Source organism: Gallus gallus, chromosome 1, assembly GCF_016699485.2.
Source record: "Gallus gallus isolate bGalGal1 chromosome 1, bGalGal1.mat.broiler.GRCg7b, whole genome shotgun sequence".
In the NCBI taxonomy this organism is placed as follows: Eukaryota; Metazoa; Chordata; class Aves; order Galliformes; family Phasianidae; genus Gallus; species Gallus gallus.
The window spans coordinates 178,689,923-178,709,287 of NC_052532.1; the positions used below are offsets into that span (position 1 = coordinate 178,689,923).

Here is a 19,365-nt window from a genome sequence, read left to right on the forward strand (position 1 = left end):
CTCGTGTATTGAAGCTTTACTGGGAGGCGGACTTGGAGACCGTCTGAGAGGAACAGCGAGGGCCGGACTTGCGGTGCTCTCCTCGCCTACTGACAGCTGCAGGACTGACACCAGGAGCGTGCCGTGGTCCGGCCGCGTTCCCGTCCGGGCCTAGAAGACAAACAGCCCTCCTTCACCACCCGTGCTCATCACGAGGTGATGCGAATGGGAAGGCGAGCTCCTCTCCTACACTGTCACTCCTCACAGTGCCCGCCCGTCCCTCGGATCGTTTCTCACTCCAGCCCCTGCTTCTCTCCAGCCCTTCTCGCTTCAGCCCCTACTCCTCACTTTCCTAGTCTCTTCAACCCCAGTTCCTCCCCCTCCGTTCTCAGTTCAGCCCCAGCTCCTCCCCCCCCTTCTAACTTCGGCCCCTGCTCTCCCCCTTCCCTTCTCACTTCAGCTCCTGCTCCGCTGCTGCCCCCTCGGCTCTGGGCTGCTGGCGCTCTGGCACGGCCGTTTATATAGCCGCTGGGGCGGGTTCCACCGTTCTACTCTCTGTGACACTGCCTCCGCATCACTATGGTGGGTGTGTAGCGGGAGCTGATGGAAGGCCCGCCCCTCACCCGCCATTATTAGAATAACGCCTTCGCTTTTTGCAGTTTTAATGCAGGAGTAAAATAACCCAATCATAACTCCTTTTATTTTGCACCAATCGTAAAACACACCGTAACTTCAAATCCACGATGTTTAATGTATACGGTACCATAAACACAAAGTGTCGCAACAACTATTTCATTAAAACCTGGTACAAAATGACCTCGAAGAAGCGTTTTTATTGCTAAAAATTTCAGGAGAAAAGATTTTGAGTGGGCCACACATTATTCTGGAAGCAAATCCTCTCCTAGTTCTTCATCGGCAAAGTCATCTTCCTCGGTTCTTTTCCTTGCTGCAGTTTTAGGTCTTTCTGCTTGTGGGCCAAGTGGGTCTATGTAGGAAGCATCTGGGATTTAAACAAGTACATTTGAAACAGTTATCTGCAAGTACTTTTAGCTTGGTTTTAAACACCTCTCCTCTAATCAAACACGAGACTGCTTTCTAACATGACACATCTGGAAAGGTATCTTCTTTGAAATGCAGACTAGGAAGATGACTGAAGGAGAAGAAGATACCACATTTGGATTTTTAAGATATTTTTTCCTGACCAAACCTCACAGCAGACAAATAGTAACATAAATAAATATTCAGTTGGGCCACATTCCTTAATATCTACAGATCCTTTAAAGAGTTCCGAACTAATTGTGTAATTATTATACTTGCTCTTCCAGTAGCATAATTTTTCTAGTTCCCCTCCCTTTGAGGGTGTGGGAAGTCACAATGTATAAGATGCCCACTTGCCTATTTCTTTGCCACTGCTGCTTTCATAGGGCTCACTTGTTCCAGGCAAAGCTTTTAGTTTGGCACTCAATCTTTCCCCTTTGCTACCACCAGCATCTGGAAGGCAAAAAAAAAAAAGGAAATAGTGAAAAGGCAAGGAACATGCTGCAATTTGCTGTGAAATCATGATACAAGAACAACATAATTTCAGCTACTTTCTGATTTGGATGATCCAACAAGATTTGGATGAAACCATCCTTTCATGACGGAGTCAGTACTCATTTGTAACAGTCAATATTAAAACACACCAGACACTGTGTGATGTCTTCTGGGGGACCTTTTTTTTGTATGATTTTTTTTTTTTAAACTTTGGAGTAAACATATTTAACTATTTCTACTTCCAATGCTGACGTGTCAGTTGCTTACAAGTTAAAGTCACATGCTGGAGCTAAAATAATCATGATAAACATAAGCACGGTCGCACTGCATCCAGTTCCACTTATAAACATAAAACATTTGTTTAAATGGTTGGTTTTACATGGCAGAAAAATTAATAAAACAACAAGCTGCAAAAGTAACCCTAGCTTGGAATAATCCTATTTAAAGGAGTGATACCTCTAGCAAAGAAAATTTTAAATTGTTATGTAATTGTATGTCCAACTTAGGAAGATACCCATGTGTATAACAATACAAGCCATTAAAGCCAAATATATTTTTGTTTTAAAAAAAATGCCATCACCTTCAATTACAATGATAAGATTAATGCATCAGAACTTGTTTGAGCATCACACAAAGGACATAAATTAGAATTTTTAGTTTGGTAGCCTGCCTTCATAAAATGTTTAAGTAATGGAGCACACAGCCAATGCTTTTAAAGACTACAGAAGTTTCACTAAATCCAGAATGTATTTAAATGCAGCTCTTGGCACCTTTCATGTCTGGGAGGAAGGCACCATCCTTGGAGACGAAAGGGCTTTGGTTGGAGTTAACTAGCAGGGTTGGACTAGATCATCTGCAGAGGTCCCTTCCAACCCCTACAATTCTGTGATTCTGTGACCCAAAAGAACAGTGCTGTCGGTGTAGCAGCCAGAATATTATGTAAAAACTTTGAAATAAATGTTTCAAAGCAGAGCTTTTCAGTTGTTGAATACAAGTTGTTTCTGGTGTATCAGTTAAGCCAACTCCTCAGGTGAGTTCATATGCAGCAAACAGGCTAAGATGTCCACATCATTCAGATATTTCCCATATGTTTACAAAAAGAACTCTTTGTACACAGTACACAGCCAATAGAACCATTCCATAGCAATTTGAAATTAATGAGGCACGAATAGGCACACAAAGACTAGAAAATAATAGCAATCATGCAGTTCCTGCTGCAGAGTAACAGGAATAATCTTTTGCCTCAACCACAGTGAAGATTATTTGAGATGCTTAGTGCCCTAATATCCATAGTATACCTGCATATTAGTATGAAGATATTCCTATGAGGTGCTATAGGGTGTCTGAATACAGAATGCTTGCTTGGGATGGACAAACTCATTTCTCCTCTAACATCATCAAATGAAATAAGAGACATCTCAATTCTTCTCGTGGCTTGTTTTTTTCCACCCAAATGCATCTGGATAGGCTTAGGTACCAGGGAGAGTACAAAATGCTTAGCTTTTCATCTACTGAACCCTACACTGCTTCTTTGGGCTCCTGTCCGAGACATCACGACTCCTCATGTACAACTGCCCTCTCATCTGGTACAACACTCCCCATTCAGAGAGCAGGGCAAATGCAGAGACCAAGTAAACACTGCTATGGTAAGGTATTCCTTAAGGTCATACTTTTACTTATCTATGAAAGGCCTTATGGTCTTGAACAGTAGAAATCCCTTATAGCAGTAAAAACCATAATGCCCAGACTTCCAAGTGCTGGATGTTAGTATCACATCTCTTCAAAACTCAAAGAAAGTGAGAGAACAAGAAGATTATTAAAAAGGACATCTTTGACAACTGCTGAAACTCAGATATGCTGTTAAAAATCCTTCATTTTTTTTTTTGCCTTTTTTTTTTTTAATTAACGAAAATGTTAAGGGTATGCAGTAATGCAATCCCTCCTAATGCGAATCACAAAGATCAGAAATCATTAATCTGATATTCATGTAGAGAAGAAACCTTTCACATTTATAGAGCGAATGTGTTCAGTTGTGGGTAAGCAGTTTAGATGTAATGCTTATTCCTCTCACAACACAAGAGTAGACTTTGACACTGACACTCACATGGATGTTAGTGTTTTGGCTCACTTTTCTTCCATTCTGTGCACTGTCCATGCATACTCTATTTGTACTCTTCAAAGTATGGTTTGGTGCATCTCATACTTCTGTTTTAATTCATATTGACAAAGCAAGGTTCTAAGCACACACCTTGCTGACTTCTCTTTCCTCTTAGCTTCCTTTGCTGAGCAATTTTAAATAATATTTCCTAAAACAACGAAGTCTGAACTAATAATACTCCTACTACAAGTACAGGGGATAAATGCTTGGAGAAAAAACTTCTCCTGGGAATGTCAGGCACAGGGCTGGTAAGAGGAAAAAAAGAAAACATGCAGCATATCTAAAATATTGGGAATGCATACACACTTCATTTAGCTAGTAAATATTTTCATTTAGCTAGTAAGTAATAAACTAAGCATGCTTCCATGCCTCACTGGATTCAGTAACGATGACAAATCTCCCATACAATAAAGGAAAATCATCCCTTTTGGTCTTGGCAACAACATTGGAAGACATGAAACTCAAAATGTGTACGAATGTTTCTTTTCTTGTAATGAAGACAGTAGTATTTCGAATGTGCACTAAGATCTTGAAATAAAGTAATCCTTGTTTGTATTTCATGTGTGTCTCCATGCAAGCTGTATGCAGACACTTCTTATGCTGTAAAATACAGATTCATAACCCAGGTGAATAATGCCAAACACTGGCTAAAATGATGTTTCAGTCTTTGGCTTTCCCTCAGTCTTCCTCAGCACAGGACAGACAAGCTACAGTGTAGTCCTTAACATTTGTTGCCATGACTTCATCACTGATAATGTTCTACAGGTCAAAAAGATGTAATGCCTTTGACTCCATTGAGATACAGATAGATATAAGTATAAAAATATATAATATACCTCATACAAGATATATACATGATATACGTATATTCACACTCACCACACCTTTTCATTAGGAATCTCAACAAAAAGTTTACTCCAGGCTCAATACAGGACCTTCTTTGTACCTCTGCTTGTTTTCTGAGTCATTTCCAGACAGGCTGGATCTTTGGCATCCACTTCATACAACAGAGGCTTCCCAAACATGCTCTTAGACAGGCTCATTCCCAACATGTTTTTTTCCATTCTTTCATGAATTTGACACTGTATCTTGAGTATCACACTAAGAATTACTGATAGGACAAGTTCTAGGTCAGTTGTGATCTTGATTTTCTTCTCATCCTCTTATGTTTATAACTGTTCTTCTCCAGTTATTCTGACTGGGGAGGGGAACTAATCCCTTGGAATTTGCAGTCAAAGTTCCCGATGTGCTCAATGTTTTTAGGGGGTGACATCTTTCTTTTATTCTTTCCAATAACATTTTTAAGATATTTCTGTCTTTTAAGAAAGGGTTGACTTACTTGTCATTTATATTCTCTATTACTAAATCACTGATGCTAATTGATTCTACCTTTTTATTATTTTTTTACTAAGACAGGTAGATATGACAAAAGATCACTGTAAGAAGAAGAGAGACCCTTTGTGCCATTTGCCTGGATGCTTGATGCAGTGTTTTGCACAGCAGTGACTACTCTTACCTACTCTTCATTTCTGTTTACTGTAAGCCAAAGTGAACCTCTGCTCTGTGATAAAAATGCGTCCCAAAGCTCTCTCATGCTGCTATCTTGCTCGCACCTCTAGCTGACTGTCTCATCAGAGAGCTTATGCTACAAAAAAGAGCCCAGACATTTCCATCCCTTTCTGTTACCAAAATAAGGAACTTCACCCTGACAATTATTTGGCCTAAGGCCCAGAACAGGTAAAATTAAATTCTAGGCGAATGATATTTTTTCCTACATAACAAGAAGTGATTTAAAAGCTTCTCTGGTGAAACTGCTGAGCTAAACAAAGGAATGAGAACTCATAAGAATCCAGTACTAATTCTTAACCCTTAGAGAACTCAGTAGAGCAGTCTTGCTAAATGCCAAAGCATTCTAAAATATTCCTTTTAACACAACGCTAGTAATTTTCATGGCTGTACAGAATTGGATCAATGTAGTAAAACTTTTGCTATGTCAGTGGATAAATAAAATTACCAGTTAGTTATCAGTCAAGAAAAAAATGCATGAAATATTTCACTGAAAAACAAAGAGAATAAAATTAAGAATTTATTTGAGTCAAAATGGACTTTATTCCAGCTGGCCAAAGTAGCCAGAAGTCTGCTAGTTTCCTTAGAACAGCAGAGGGGAACAGTCAGATTTAACAGTATTAACGTCTCATAGATTTAATAATGGGAGGGAAAAATCATTAGCTCTGCAATATGTAGACTGCCTAGTGTGGAAAAGACTACACAGGCAAGCTTCCAGATTTATCTTCCTATAGTTTGACATTTAAAAAACTCAGCATTGTGGATCTATAGGAGCAGAGAGACTTAACAGTCAAGAGACTGAGCTTTTCTTTAAGGAAGCCTCTAGCACTTCATCTCTGCCATGCTGGGGAAAGAGGAAGAAAGAGCAAGAAGGTAACACAGGGGTCTTCCAATTACAGGATTGGTAGCACAAAATAGGCTCTTGAACTCGCAACAAACACTACTTGATTACTACTCAATGCTTATTTGTGTGCATTTATAAATGCAAGGAGGTTCTACAAACATTTTAAGAAAAACTATTTTCTTTCAAATCCTGACAAGCCTGATATTTAAGCAGAGGCATTAAGTACTTACCTCCACCAGCACTTCCTTCCCTGCGGTTACGTGCACTGCCATCTCTGCCAGATTTAATGCGCTGCAGAACAGGGAAAAAGGTTTAAAAAGAACAGAACAAAACCCCCATTTACTAATGTATGCTAGAAATAATTATTAAAAACTCAACCTAGCTTATTACTAAAACAGGAGAAGAGCATTAAATTACGTTTATCCTACTGTAACTAATAAACACTATGTTTTCAAAGCACACAATTGTCCCAGAATCAGTGTTAAGGCCAATGTTTATGTAAAACTAGAGTCCTGTAAAATTCAAACATACTATCTCAATAAATTGTTTTTCTTCAGATAAAATTTATACAAGGAACGTGCATAAAAATAGTCCAGATGAACCTCTGTGAAGTACAGCTGAAAAAACAGGCAATGTAACCCTCCGTAGCCCTCCTTGCATGAGTTCAAAGTAGCCTCTGCTCATTAACGTCTTGCAAATCTTGCAGGCATATTATTATTGTAACGTTTCAAGGGAGGGGGGAAGTAAGGAAATGTATGAAAAGAACTATTCACCCCATAGGTCTTAAAGTTTGAATACCTAGCTTGGCATTGCAATTTACAGCAAAATTTAATTTGCTGTTGAGTGTTAAATGTAAGATAAAGGTGAAGGCAAATACTTCAAAAACTATGCTTAAAAACTCGGCTCTCTCGCCCAGAAGAAGTACCATAAACATCTTCCAGCTGTGTTTTTTTAGACCTCTTTGAAAACTCTGACAGTTTATCAAAGCAATACCTCTGCATCACATGGCAGAAATAGCTTCTCTTGGCTGAACACCCAAGTTTTCATACACATATACCGTCAGTTACAAGATGGCACATCTCAAAAACGAACTGTTTTATGGTCAGGTACAAATAGTCAGCATTTCAAGCACTTGGCTGTCAATAAAAGTCATCTCTGTATCCTACAGAATTCAGGTTCTGCTTAAAACGTGTGCACGCTACTTAACCATGTGTTCACGACAATTACTGAAGCTGCTTCACTCATTTTTCACCAGAAAAAGTAACATGGACTCTGGCAAAGTTGGAATGACCCAGATGTGAAAGAACTTCCAAGCTTCTCGCCAACAGAAAAAGGAAGAGCCTTTAAATCAAAATTCACAGGAGTCAGACAGGAAAGCAGCATGCCCTAGCGTGAAACCTGGAATGGTGTTGGAACTATCCAGCCTGGGACCTTGTACAGAATCCTTGTACTTTCTATTTATTTTGGGAAACCTTCAAGTCTGGAATATGTTCTCTCAGTTCTGGGCTAAGCATCCCATTCGCAGTCCAGCACTTTGGGAAGAATGTTCAGACTGTCCAGGCAGCGAAGGACTGACAAGAGTCCAGCAGCAGAAGTTCAGCTTTTGTCTGTCAGAGGGAAGCGGTCCCTACATGGCAGTGCCGTGGTGGTGTTTACATCCTTGGACTTTACTCCTCCAGTGTTGCAGAAGTACTAAAGCTGAAACGTATGACTAATTCCCGTACAGTTCCAACTGAGTAAAAAGCAGATACTTAAAATAGGCCCAGCCATTTCCACCCTCAAAATTTCTCTCTTAAGACCGCAAAAGAAAGGTAGGTTGATGAGTCCAGATGTAGGTGCCTGAAGGCAAACACAGCATGTCCCCCGCAGTGTTTGCACCGATCGTCACTTCACACCACACCCAATCAGTCCCACTTTTTCAGTCATTAAGCTCACTTAAAGGAAATAAATGGTAACGTATGAACACATGGGAGCCAAGGAGGTTGTGTGAACTTTTACACTAATACCTGTCTTTTTTTAAACTGAAACATGAAAAAGAAATGTTAATGCAGTTAAAAAGAAAAAAAAAAGGCATGGAGGTTACAGCAAAAATCCAATGCTGTGAGACAGGGAGAAAAACTTCTACGGTGAATGAAGCCCACAGATGTTCCCAGATTCTTGTCTGGAAGTATTTAACGACTTGCCTATATTTGAGACTGAGTGAAAAAAGTACTCCGGAATATTTATTTTGGTCTAAGCTCCATGTGGATATACTTCTTCTGGCAAAACGGGGCCAGAACAGCAAATTTTGATACATTTCCATGCAGATACAAAGTCAGTGCACAGACTCTGAGAAGCAGGTATATTACAATGTCATTCACCCTTATGGTATTTAATGTGTGCAATTGACAAGCCACGCGTTAGTTGAGAATTGTGAGCAGGAATTGAGTTGTATCTGGTTTTATTAACTGAAATCAGTGTCCCTACTGGAAATCTACGCAGAGAAATATTAACACTTGATAATTTTAGAGCTCGAAAATATAGTTTATATGTGCACGAATGACAGAAGGAGTTCCTTAGGACAAAAAGACCCAGTCATTCCCAAAGCCAGATGGCAGACATAAGAATAACCTCCCCCCCCTACAACAACAAAACACCAAAACCAAAGCAGGGGATGGAAACTCAGATGTAACACCAAGAGCAAAAACAGCATGGGTGTTGAGACTCTGTCTTGCACTACTGGATTCCACTAAGATCTCTATCATTCATTTACTACTCAATGAAGTCCCTTAACTCAGTGTAATCAGAATGAAAAAACCCAACATTTTAAGTATAATTAATCTGCTACTAAACTCTCAGTTCTTAAATAACTTTGACAACATAATCTTATAAATATTTACTGGTAGCTTTTTCCCCACTAGACAGTACAGAAATACATCCAGGAAGGCTCAAGCTTCCAGCTGGAAATAAGCATGAAGAATTTTGACAAGACATTTTTTCCCCACGTATTTAATTATCGATTTTCTTAAGAGAAAGGTATGTGTTTCCTTAGAACCCCCAACATTTGCAGATGTATGGTGCATAATTAAAATATTCGCTGGAAAAAAAAACCAAAACCAAAACTCACTGGAATTCTATGCCAAGCATGAGATTACTTCTGCATCTCTAGGAACCTCTCTCTCACCAACTAAGGTAACCAAGTATTTAACTGGTTTCATAGCTGAACTTTCCTGGGTACAGCATTGAGGAATTGGATGTTATTGCAAAGAACTCTGGATATCATTGATATCGAAGTGAGATTGTCTAGAAACTAAGGAAAGCCTGTTTAACACACTTCAGAGAGGTCTCAATTCAGAGTTTTGTAGAATAGGGATATCTGGTTATCTGCTTTGTTGACTGATGCCATTATGAAAGAGACATGGATGAATACCAGCCCCACTGCGTTTGACCCCCTAAGTTTCCAGACTGCCTTCTTGTGTTCATTTTTCAAAAAGCATTAAGGTTTACATTTACACAAAATCCAAACCAACATACTTGAAATGGCCCACAAAGCAGGCTTGTAGCATAAAGTTGGAATCCTTTGAACAGCATTCCCCCGTCTGAGTTCTTTTCATTTTTGAAATGCTCCAGTCTACATGTGCATACTTAGACTCTCTGGAATTGAAGTAAAACTGCAGTAACTAAGGATGTATTTACACATTATCCAACACTGAAGGGAGGCAGTAAGTCTTACTAGCACAACATAAATTAGGTAAGACTTCAATGTGCCCTGATGTGACAATGCAGTTTTCAGACAATTCACTGGAAAGAAAGATCAAGCTTGAGAATACTGCCGTTCCATAACACAGACAATGCTTTCCAAGTAAGAAGCTGATTTTAATTTTAAAATCTTACTTTATCACAGGAATAACAAGAACGTTAAGAACACACGCTGCTCTGAATGCAACACAAGTTGTGATTTCACACCTTTCACAGCCTGTAGCTTTCCCATGGACATATTTTTAAGTTTAATATTTGCCACTAACATAAATGATTTACTTCAGATTTATGTAACCTGTTACCTGCTAATGTCACGGTTCTGTAATAGCAAAAAAGAGTTCTACCACATGGAGAAATTCTTGCACTCCCCCCCCACCATGGCTGCATTATTACTTGGCTGGTAAATATACTTTTCACACTCTGGCAAAGAAGTAGGAAAGACGACATTCCAAAGGAGCTGAATTATGTGTGTGGCTCCAGCATTCCCAGCACATTCACATAACCCAGCTTTCACTAATATTTAAAATCACAGAAAATCCAGTGCTCAACAAACATTCAGACAGATTTAATGCTGACCACTAATTTAAAACTAAAGAACCCAAACACAAGCCTCTCCAAACCTGGAATTTAATACATATTTTATTTTAAAGTGCCATCAGTACTGTCTTAGCTTTGTTTGTGGTATGTGGTCCGTACTGCATAAAGAAATAGGCTTACCTGCTCTCTTATCTCCTTTAATTTTTCCACTTTCTTGAGTTTTGTCATATATTCTTGGACTTCTTTTAGTCCCATATCTGTGCAGAGACGAACTAAAAATCGGAGGCCTAATTGAAGAACAAACCATTGTGAGAAAAAGGCTTACAAGCAGCTCAAACTACATGTGCACCCTACTCAAACTGGACATACTGAATGGAGGTACGGAACACTGCAAACAGCTAGGAATACAAAGTGATTCCAGTCCAACATCACTGTGCAAGCTATGATACTGTGGAAACATGCAACACTTTCCGTGACACATCCAGACATCATTTATATAAGTTGAAGATGCAAAACATGCTCAATTCTTTTAGCTCAGAATGCTTGGCAAACATTTTGGAAACTAGAAAGTATAATAATGGTACTAACTTATTACTGAGAAGCCACTATCAATAGCATTTTCTTAAAAATAATTTTATAAATGCCAAGTGAATCAGAATGGTTTGTGGTTTTTGTGGGGGTTTTTTGTTGGTCTAGTCAATTTTCTAAGTAAAGGCATTCTATAGAATAAAAAACCACAAAGATCAAATATAACTGCACAATGGAAACAAAAGGATCCCTAAAACCAATCATTGGAAATGCTGGACCAAACTCTGAAAACGCTGATGCTACTTGTATGTGTTTGTCAACATCCCTCTGAGGCAGAAATAAACATGACAGAAGCCACTTCTCTCTTGACTTCTTTCATCGATATGTGCTTTTTAATTATTATTATTTTTGTGCTGGGTTAGTTTTCTGCTGTTTTAAGGGAGCTGCACTTGTTCACTGAGGGATCAGGTCAGCATCAGAACCAGCATTAAGGAAGAAAGCTGGGAGCATACAGCCAGAAAGGGAGGAGTGAAGAACCAGCAGTAGAAAACTTTTAGATCAGTTAAATTTCTTGTCCAACTGCTGCCTCAATTTTCTAATTTGTTGAAACACCGTTCAGAAAAGTAGTGGCATTTCTAAAAGGTTTTCACATGCTCCAGGTGACCAATGAGAATGTGACATTTTGCCTACAACCTTGAGAAGGCCTTGTACTGAATTTCTCTTGTACAGCAGAACTGTATGTTTCTTCTTTAAAAAGTAGGTTTGTTAAAGCAGAATGATACAATTTTATTTTAAAATACAGTAAAAACTCTTCCCATTTAAATTTAAAAGCATAGGCTTGTTGGTGACAACCCTGTAGTTTGGAATTAGTATAGCAGTTTGAGATGTAGGAGGACGTCGTGGTAACCAGTAATATTCCCTGTTTCCTACAGGGCTTCTTCATTTAGACTGCAGGCATGACAACTTCTGTAAAACGTCCTGTTCCTCAAAGCTGTTTCCTGTAGTGCAGTTTGAAATTCTCTAAGGATTTTCTAGAGGCTACTTGACCTACTGTACTTAGGAACTCCCTACCTCCTTTCAGAAGGACAGGCTTTGGTAAAAATTTTAACACATCATTTTTTTGTATCTGGAAATTTACAGCAGAAGTTTCAACCAGTGGGGACTATAAGTACAAAGTTTTTAATCTCATGATAAAACAATTAACATAATTATAAACTGTAGCAAGTATGCAAGAAAATGAGCTCAGCCAGTCAACTACAGTTAGCTCATTTTCAGCTAGCAGTACCCTCGTACTTCTTAAATCACATTTTTGTGTTGTCTCAAACAATAACCCAATATGGGAGCATGAGCAGGAATAAAAACGTTAGTTCAGAACAGTATCTGGGTACTTACATCATATGGATCACCAACAAATATATTTAAAGTAACAAAGTTTTCTTTAATGGTTGTAGCACTCAGTGAAACAACTTACATTCAACATTCTCTGGGAATTTTTGGTGAATGACTTTGTATTTCTCTAGAGCTTTCTGGTAGTTACCTGCAAACAAAACAGACATCTCCTACCAACATCACCACAACTTAAAAAAAAAAAAAAAAAGACAAAAAGAATATCTGAAGAGGAATTTATACAGTTTGACACCACTTCTTCTTTTCAGTTTTAATACGATTTAATATTATAAGACCAAATTTGAGAAAACCAAGCTTAACATTCATTAAATAGTACACAACAGCAAAAACTGAAAGCATCTGAAGTGCATCCAGATTATTCTGTGAAAAAGTTTCCTGATTTTTGCCCTTTTCTTACCTGCTAGAACCCTGCTGTCCCATGACACAAGTACCACATAAGATAGATAACACACCTAGTGCTTATGTGAGGCTGCAGACAGATGGACTGCTCAAATAGTAACATATAACTGCTGAGCTCTGCTGTGTTTTTTTCAATCAGAATACACGCTTATGCCTCTCTTTCTCTTTTGCCCCAAAAGTGGTTTTAACCAATCTAGTAGCAAAGTAATTAGCCTTTAATTTGGTTCAGCTTGATTAGCATGCAAAAGACTGACAGAGTTTGTGAATCTGAAAATTCACCTCCATGATATAACTGACCACAAAGTTTGTTCAGACATTATTGCTTTTATTTTCCTAATGTGAGACAGAAAACAATCAAATCTGCTCTGTGTTAACATGATAAGCTGGGAATTTTTTCAGTGACTCAGGAATGAGGTAAATAAACAGCCAGTTGTTCTTTGCTGGGAAAGCAGTTAATCTGTCTCTCAGTGGTACTGACTGCTATTAATTCACCACCTTCCCCAGGTCCTGTTCCTTTTTCTATTGTTGAGTTAAATAACCAAACAGAATGAGAAAATCACTAATTTGTTAAGAGATCCAGTACTGCAGAGTTCTAAAGAAGGAGAAGGAAGAGTGACAAAATGGGACAGCTAAAAAGGCGAGTATCATTTACACGGTTATGTGATGAAAGAACCTAGAAAGATTAGGCTCTTTCCATTTTGCTTGTTGACATATAATATTCCCAGTAAGAAACTGCACATTAAGACTGTCTGTTGTTTGTGCAATGCGTATACTATTTAAATACCTATACACCTATTGTTGAAAATAAATGGGAATTAAGCAACTTTAAAATTTAATGACTATATTAGGTCTGACGGTATGATAATTACATTAAAAAACTTTGAGCAAATAATTTATGCTTTTGTATCTTTATTTGAATTACTTAAGAGCACAAGGAATGTTTCATGCATAAGTCAGTACAGCCATACTTCTCAGACTCAAAAGAGAAGTCATGCTTTATTGCACACACACAGAAAATTTATAACAAAATAATATGTAACCGAAATTTTCAACAGAATTTAGGACCAGTACTCACAGGAGACAGAAGAGATCAAAAGGAAAAAAAAAATCAAAACATCAATCAAAACAAAACAACTTTTCAACTAACTGCAAAAAATGATACTGAGCTTACCGCTTCTCCGGTAGCAACTGGCAACCATCAGCTGCCACTTCACTTGTGTAGGCCTGCACATAAAGAAGATAAAGTTGTGCACACTGTGAGCACACAATAAATAGGCAACGTATATTGCACAGCATTTGTAAAAACTGCTATTCAACTCCTCTTAAACATTTCACCCTAGTATAATCTCTTCCTAGGAAGCAGCTAACCTGCTTTATACAAGGTCCTGTATTTTGACTAAGCTCTTGTATTGTGACTATATTCTGTCCACTGAAGTAGTGGTTGCTCTTCATGTTACCTTTGTGATTTGCACAGATTTGATCGCTGCACCAACCGGTTGCAGAATTGAAGAACATTGCATACTTGAGTATTGTACTGTACCTATAATTTCACATTTTTATATCCTTCCTACATACAATATAATCTTGAGTTTAATAACTTTAAATGAAAAGCTGGATTGACAGTAGAATCATGTTAATTGCCTCCTACAGAAATAAGAGTTTGAAAACATTTTCATGAGGAAAGAAGGAGCCTCATGCAGAACAAAAGAAAGCAGTCTTTCCATCTGAGGATCTGCATACCGCCGATGCCACTTCCCCAAGCTGTGATCAGACTGACAGTTAAGAGCAGAAATGTGGTCTTAATTTGATTATTTAGAATAAGTTAATGTGATACCTCACGTAGGAGTAATGCATTTGTCTCATGAGCTCACTTTTCTGACTTAGAGTAGAAAGCATAGCCTACAGACTCACGTTTTTAAGCACATCATATTCTGCTAAAGGACAATTTCAGTAAGTTCAATTATCTATATCAAGATCAATTTGATTTGCCAACCTACATCCACTATCCACTGTTAATTCTGCATGGCACACTTCTGCTTACTTATGCACCTTATTTGTAATATCGTTCTTCTTATGGCAGTAGAACTTAGGTGAAAAGGGAAAACTCAGCAAGAACATTTAAATATACATTTATCTACACCATCAGTTCCTCACTGTGTGATAAACAGAAAGGGAATATTTCACATAAAGCCAAAGAGAAGGAAGTCTTGCTGACTTAGCAGAAGCGTTCCCTACTTCATCGCTATGTCTAACGACAAAGGATAGAGAAAAGAGGTTTTAATAGCTAATACCATCCTGGGCCCTTACTTAGCATTGAAATAACACAGTAAGAACAAAAACACCCTGTAAACAAACAGAAATTTGGGGAAAATTAGATGAAGTTCCAAAATAGTTTACTCTGATACTTGCTTACAATACTAAAATTATTCAAGTCATTTATCTCTGAGTACAATTACAGATGTCTAATCACAACATTTTTAAATAGATATAAAATAAAGATAACTTACAGGATAAGTGCTGCTCTTTCAAAATACTCAATGGCCTTTTCACAAAACTGGGTGTCAATGCAATAGGCTCCAAGCCATTCAATGACCTCAATGTTTGAAGGGAAATACCGGTAGGACTGACAAATAGACAAGGTGAAAGAAACACAACTGTAGTGATAAACAACATCTTTATGTTACTTCTGGAATATCTGACTCAAGTATTTAATTCCCCAGATGCCAAAAATATGTTATATGTGAATGGAAGCAGTGTACTATGCTAAGCAATCCTGAGGAGGAAAAAAAACCCAGCGTGCCAAGTTTTCTAATTACAGAACGCATTTTCGAAGTTACCTGAGATAAGTCTGTCACATTTTCCATCCAGTCTTACTTGAAGTACTATTTAAACAGCCTGCAACAGCTAAGATGTTTACTTAGATCAGGTCTACATGTGAACACATTACCTAAAATGTTAAACAACGCTACCTGATACAATTTCACACTCAAATCAGTCTGATAGGAAACTGACTTAAAAGCTTTCTTTTCCAAGAAATGCTTATGTGTGTAAATAACATTTGCAGATTCTTAGAAATCTCCATTGAAACAGGCACCAAAATTAGAATCATGCACTACTCCAACAGTACTCAGAATTGCAACACTGGTCATCCTCAGTTTATGTGTACATAAAAAGGACTGTTGGATTGCAAAGTGGCTTCTTGTCTTATTCCCATTTCTGAAACCGAAGGATCTTTAGAAATCACAGCCAGTACCACAGTTTGAAAGGAGAGAAGACGTCTAATTTTAGGCAGCTGTGCATACATAACGCACAGCAACCAAACACAGACGCATAGATTTATCTCCACATCCATCACACAGGTATACCTTCCAACTAATGCTGTCAAGTTAAGCACCTTTAAAATCATATTTATTGTATCCATTTTTAATCCTGAGTCTCAGATTGAGTTTTAAATTGAAACTGTTAGGGCCCAACGTAAATAACGACCACTTGACAAAGAAAAGTTGGAGGTCGTATGCCAGGTGGAAACACAGACTAAGTGTTTCCTTGGGCCTAACTACAAAAATTAGATTTTGTCAACTACCTGCAACCCCCCACCCCTGGCAAAGGTCATTCCTCCCTCTTTTGGATGACATTTTGAACAGTTTAAATGAATCAGTTGTTAACTTGACACAAAAAAACTATGGCAATGTTTTCTTTAATTATGAGAAAGTAACAGAAAGCAAATACCTCATAGTAATAATGAAAGGCTTGGGATTTATCACCTTCATTGTCATATAATTTCCCTAGCTTTGTAAGTACGTGTGGGTCAGTTGGTACTACACTGATCAACTGCATGAGCCACTCTATGGCTTGATTGGGATCTTCCATGATTTCATAGCTGAGTTTTCTTCAGTTAAGGAACAGTGATGATGATTTTTTTTTTAATTTACTCAGATTTCCAACTAATTTATATAATATAATCCATATGCTAGACAGATACACTAGTCACTGTAGTGTGGACACATACTGATAGGGGTTTTTGTTTGTTTGTTTTAAACACAGACTTATCATCATTTCTTTATGACGACACCAAGCTCAGTGGTGCAGTTGACACAGTACGAAGGAAGGTAAGCCATCCAGAGGGACCTGGACATGCATGAAAAGTGGGTGCACAAGAATCTAATGAGGTTTAACAAGGCCAAGTGCAAGGTGCTGCACTTGGGTCGAGGCAATCCCAGATATGTGTACAAGCTGGGAGAATAACTCCTTGAGAGTACCCCTGTGGAGGACTTGGGAGTCCTGATGGATGAAAAGCTGGGCATGAGCCAGCAGTGTGAGCATGCAGCCCAAAAGGCCAACAGCATCCTGGGCTACATGAGAAGACACATGGCCAGCAGGGAGAGGGAGGGGATTAGCCCCTTCTCCTCTGACCTTGTGAGGCCCCATCTGGAGTACTGCATCCAGGCCTGGGGCCCTCAGCAGAAGTCAGCAGCTGAAGTGGCAAAGAGGAGGGCCTCAAAGATGATCAAAGGGCCAGAGCACCTCTTCTGTGACGACAGGCTGACAAAGATAAACTCATTCAGCTTGGAGAAGGCTCTACAGTGACCTTGTTGCAGGTTTCCAGTACTCGAAGGGAGCTTACAAACAGGAGGGGGACTGACTTTTTACACTTTCTGACAGTGAGAGGATAAGGGGGAATGACTATCAACTAAAAGAGGGGAGATTTACATTAGATATTAGGAATAATTTTTTTTACTCAGAGGGTGATGAGATGCTGGAATAGATTGCCCAGAGAGTTTGTGGATGTCCCATCTCTGGAAGCATTCAAGACCAGGTTGGATGGGGCAGCCTGACCTAGTGGCTGGGAACCCTGGTCATGGCAAGGGGGTTGGAACTGGATGATCATTAAGGTCCCCTCCAACCTAAGCCATTATATGATTCTATATTTTCTTTATCATCAGCAAGTATTTTTTGTAAAAAAAAAAAAAAAAAAAAAGAAAAATAGTTCAGAGGCTTCAGCTGTTTATTAAAAAAAATAAAAATTGGGTTTAGTTGTCTTTTATGTCAGGCAATAATTTGACTTTTTTTTCCCTAAGATTGAAGTGTGAGAATCAGGGCATCTATTTCTAAACTTAACACCTGAGTATATTTTTTGTAATACATCATTTTTTTCCTTAAGTCATTGACTAAGCAAAACTGCTGTCCTTAAGAACAGACTTTGGCCTACCAAGAAATTTTTTGCTGTATATCTTGAAGAACAGCATAGGAAATGTTTATTTCAGGCCAAGAGTACAGAAGCAACTTTGATTTTCATTAGGCCTACAGCATGCTCTCCCCTCCTCAGCCGCACAGCAGCTCTGGATCTGCAGTAGTCTGAGCTACAGCTACTTCCCAACACAGCATTACAGTTTTTGAACCCTGTCCTTCATGGAAGAAGCCTTCCATCTAATTCTAATCACTAATAGAAAACTGTTTCATGTATCTGTGGAACACAGAAACTCTCCATCTGACCCAAGTGAGAATTGTAGGGTTGTGTATGCTTTTGCACATAGGCTAGGCAAGGAATACAAACCATAGTCCTTTGGCATTTTTGGAGGTTGCTTACTGTCTCATCTATTACTTTCATTCTTAAAAGCGCAGCACAGCAATTGGAATCTCTTCTGCTTTAGGGGCAGTTTTATTATGGCTTGCACATACTCAGAAACATTGTTAAACAATCTTGTACTATAGAATATCCCTGGTGATGTGCAAAGCCAAAACATAACCTACCCTACGTTTGGCTTTTCAATCTGTTTCTGCTTTTGCAGTGCTGGGAGACAATTACTTTCTTACACATATGCTAGCCTGAACACAGCTTTCCCAACAGAACTTCACTTTCATTACTCTAAGGCTTTCCTTAACTGTGCTTACATCTATGACATTATTTTCAAAATAAAATCAGCAGCATTTTACATATTCCAGGACATCCTTTAATACTGACCATAAATGTTTAGCTATTCCCTGACACACTGATTAATGCAACATGAGTAGTATTAACATATTTCTCCACTTGCTTCACTGGAAATGTCAAAGAAGGTTTTAAGTTCTGTTCTCATTTTTATAAACACCAATCTATGCACGGTCATCCTACTTATAGTGGACAATACAGTAAGTTTCTTAGTCTTCCTGACATGGCTGAAACACATATTTCAGCTGAAATGAGTTTATGAAAACCATCATCCCTCATCATAACACAGAAAAGGATACATGTCTGCTATCTGGTGAAGAACCTGGGCACTATTTCCAAGTATTGCATGGAGTTTCAGAAAGCAATCCAAAGCTTCATCTATTCTGTTTAACTTCTTATATGTTAAACCTAAAAATAAGAAAGGTTACAATGGAAGCGCAATGAGAAAAAGATGGATTCAGCTCATTAATTAAGAGAAGAACCAAGAAAAATAAAATAGGGACATGGAAGCCAACAGCAGTATAGCTGCCTTGACACCAATCATCTCTATTACTTGAATCATCCTTACAATTCTTTAATTCTTTCCTGCTATTATGATATTAGATGATAAAGGCAAGGAGCATGAAGATAATCAAAGAGCAAGAACATTACTCATCTCACTTTCTGAACAAGATGAATAAGGAAAAAGGATCACTTACAGGAGCAGAATGATGGTAATGGTTTAATACTGCTAAAATTAGTAGATTT

The 19,365-nt window shown here is 38.4% G+C and overlaps 1 protein-coding gene across 2 annotated transcripts in view; it reads right to left on the reverse strand.

Annotated features, from left to right (window-relative positions):
* Positions 1-710: 710 nt before the first annotated feature.
* The window catches only part of IFT88 (intraflagellar transport 88), a 33,950-nt gene continuing 15,295 nt past the window's right edge, over positions 711-19,365 (reverse strand). For both annotated transcript variants that reach the window (XM_015279323.4, XM_015279307.4), the window contains exons 18-26: positions 18,918-19,026; positions 16,419-16,569; positions 15,197-15,312; positions 13,861-13,913; positions 12,355-12,420; positions 10,536-10,642; positions 6,311-6,371; positions 1,375-1,470; positions 711-979 (exon numbers count right to left, since the gene is read on the reverse strand). In XM_015279323.4, the coding sequence (XP_015134809.2) occupies positions 858-979; positions 1,375-1,470; positions 6,311-6,371; positions 10,536-10,642; positions 12,355-12,420; positions 13,861-13,913; positions 15,197-15,312; positions 16,419-16,569; positions 18,918-19,026 (881 nt within the window). In that variant the 3' untranslated portion in view covers positions 711-857. The remainder of the gene's footprint in view (positions 980-1,374; positions 1,471-6,310; positions 6,372-10,535; positions 10,643-12,354; positions 12,421-13,860; positions 13,914-15,196; positions 15,313-16,418; positions 16,570-18,917; positions 19,027-19,365) is intronic.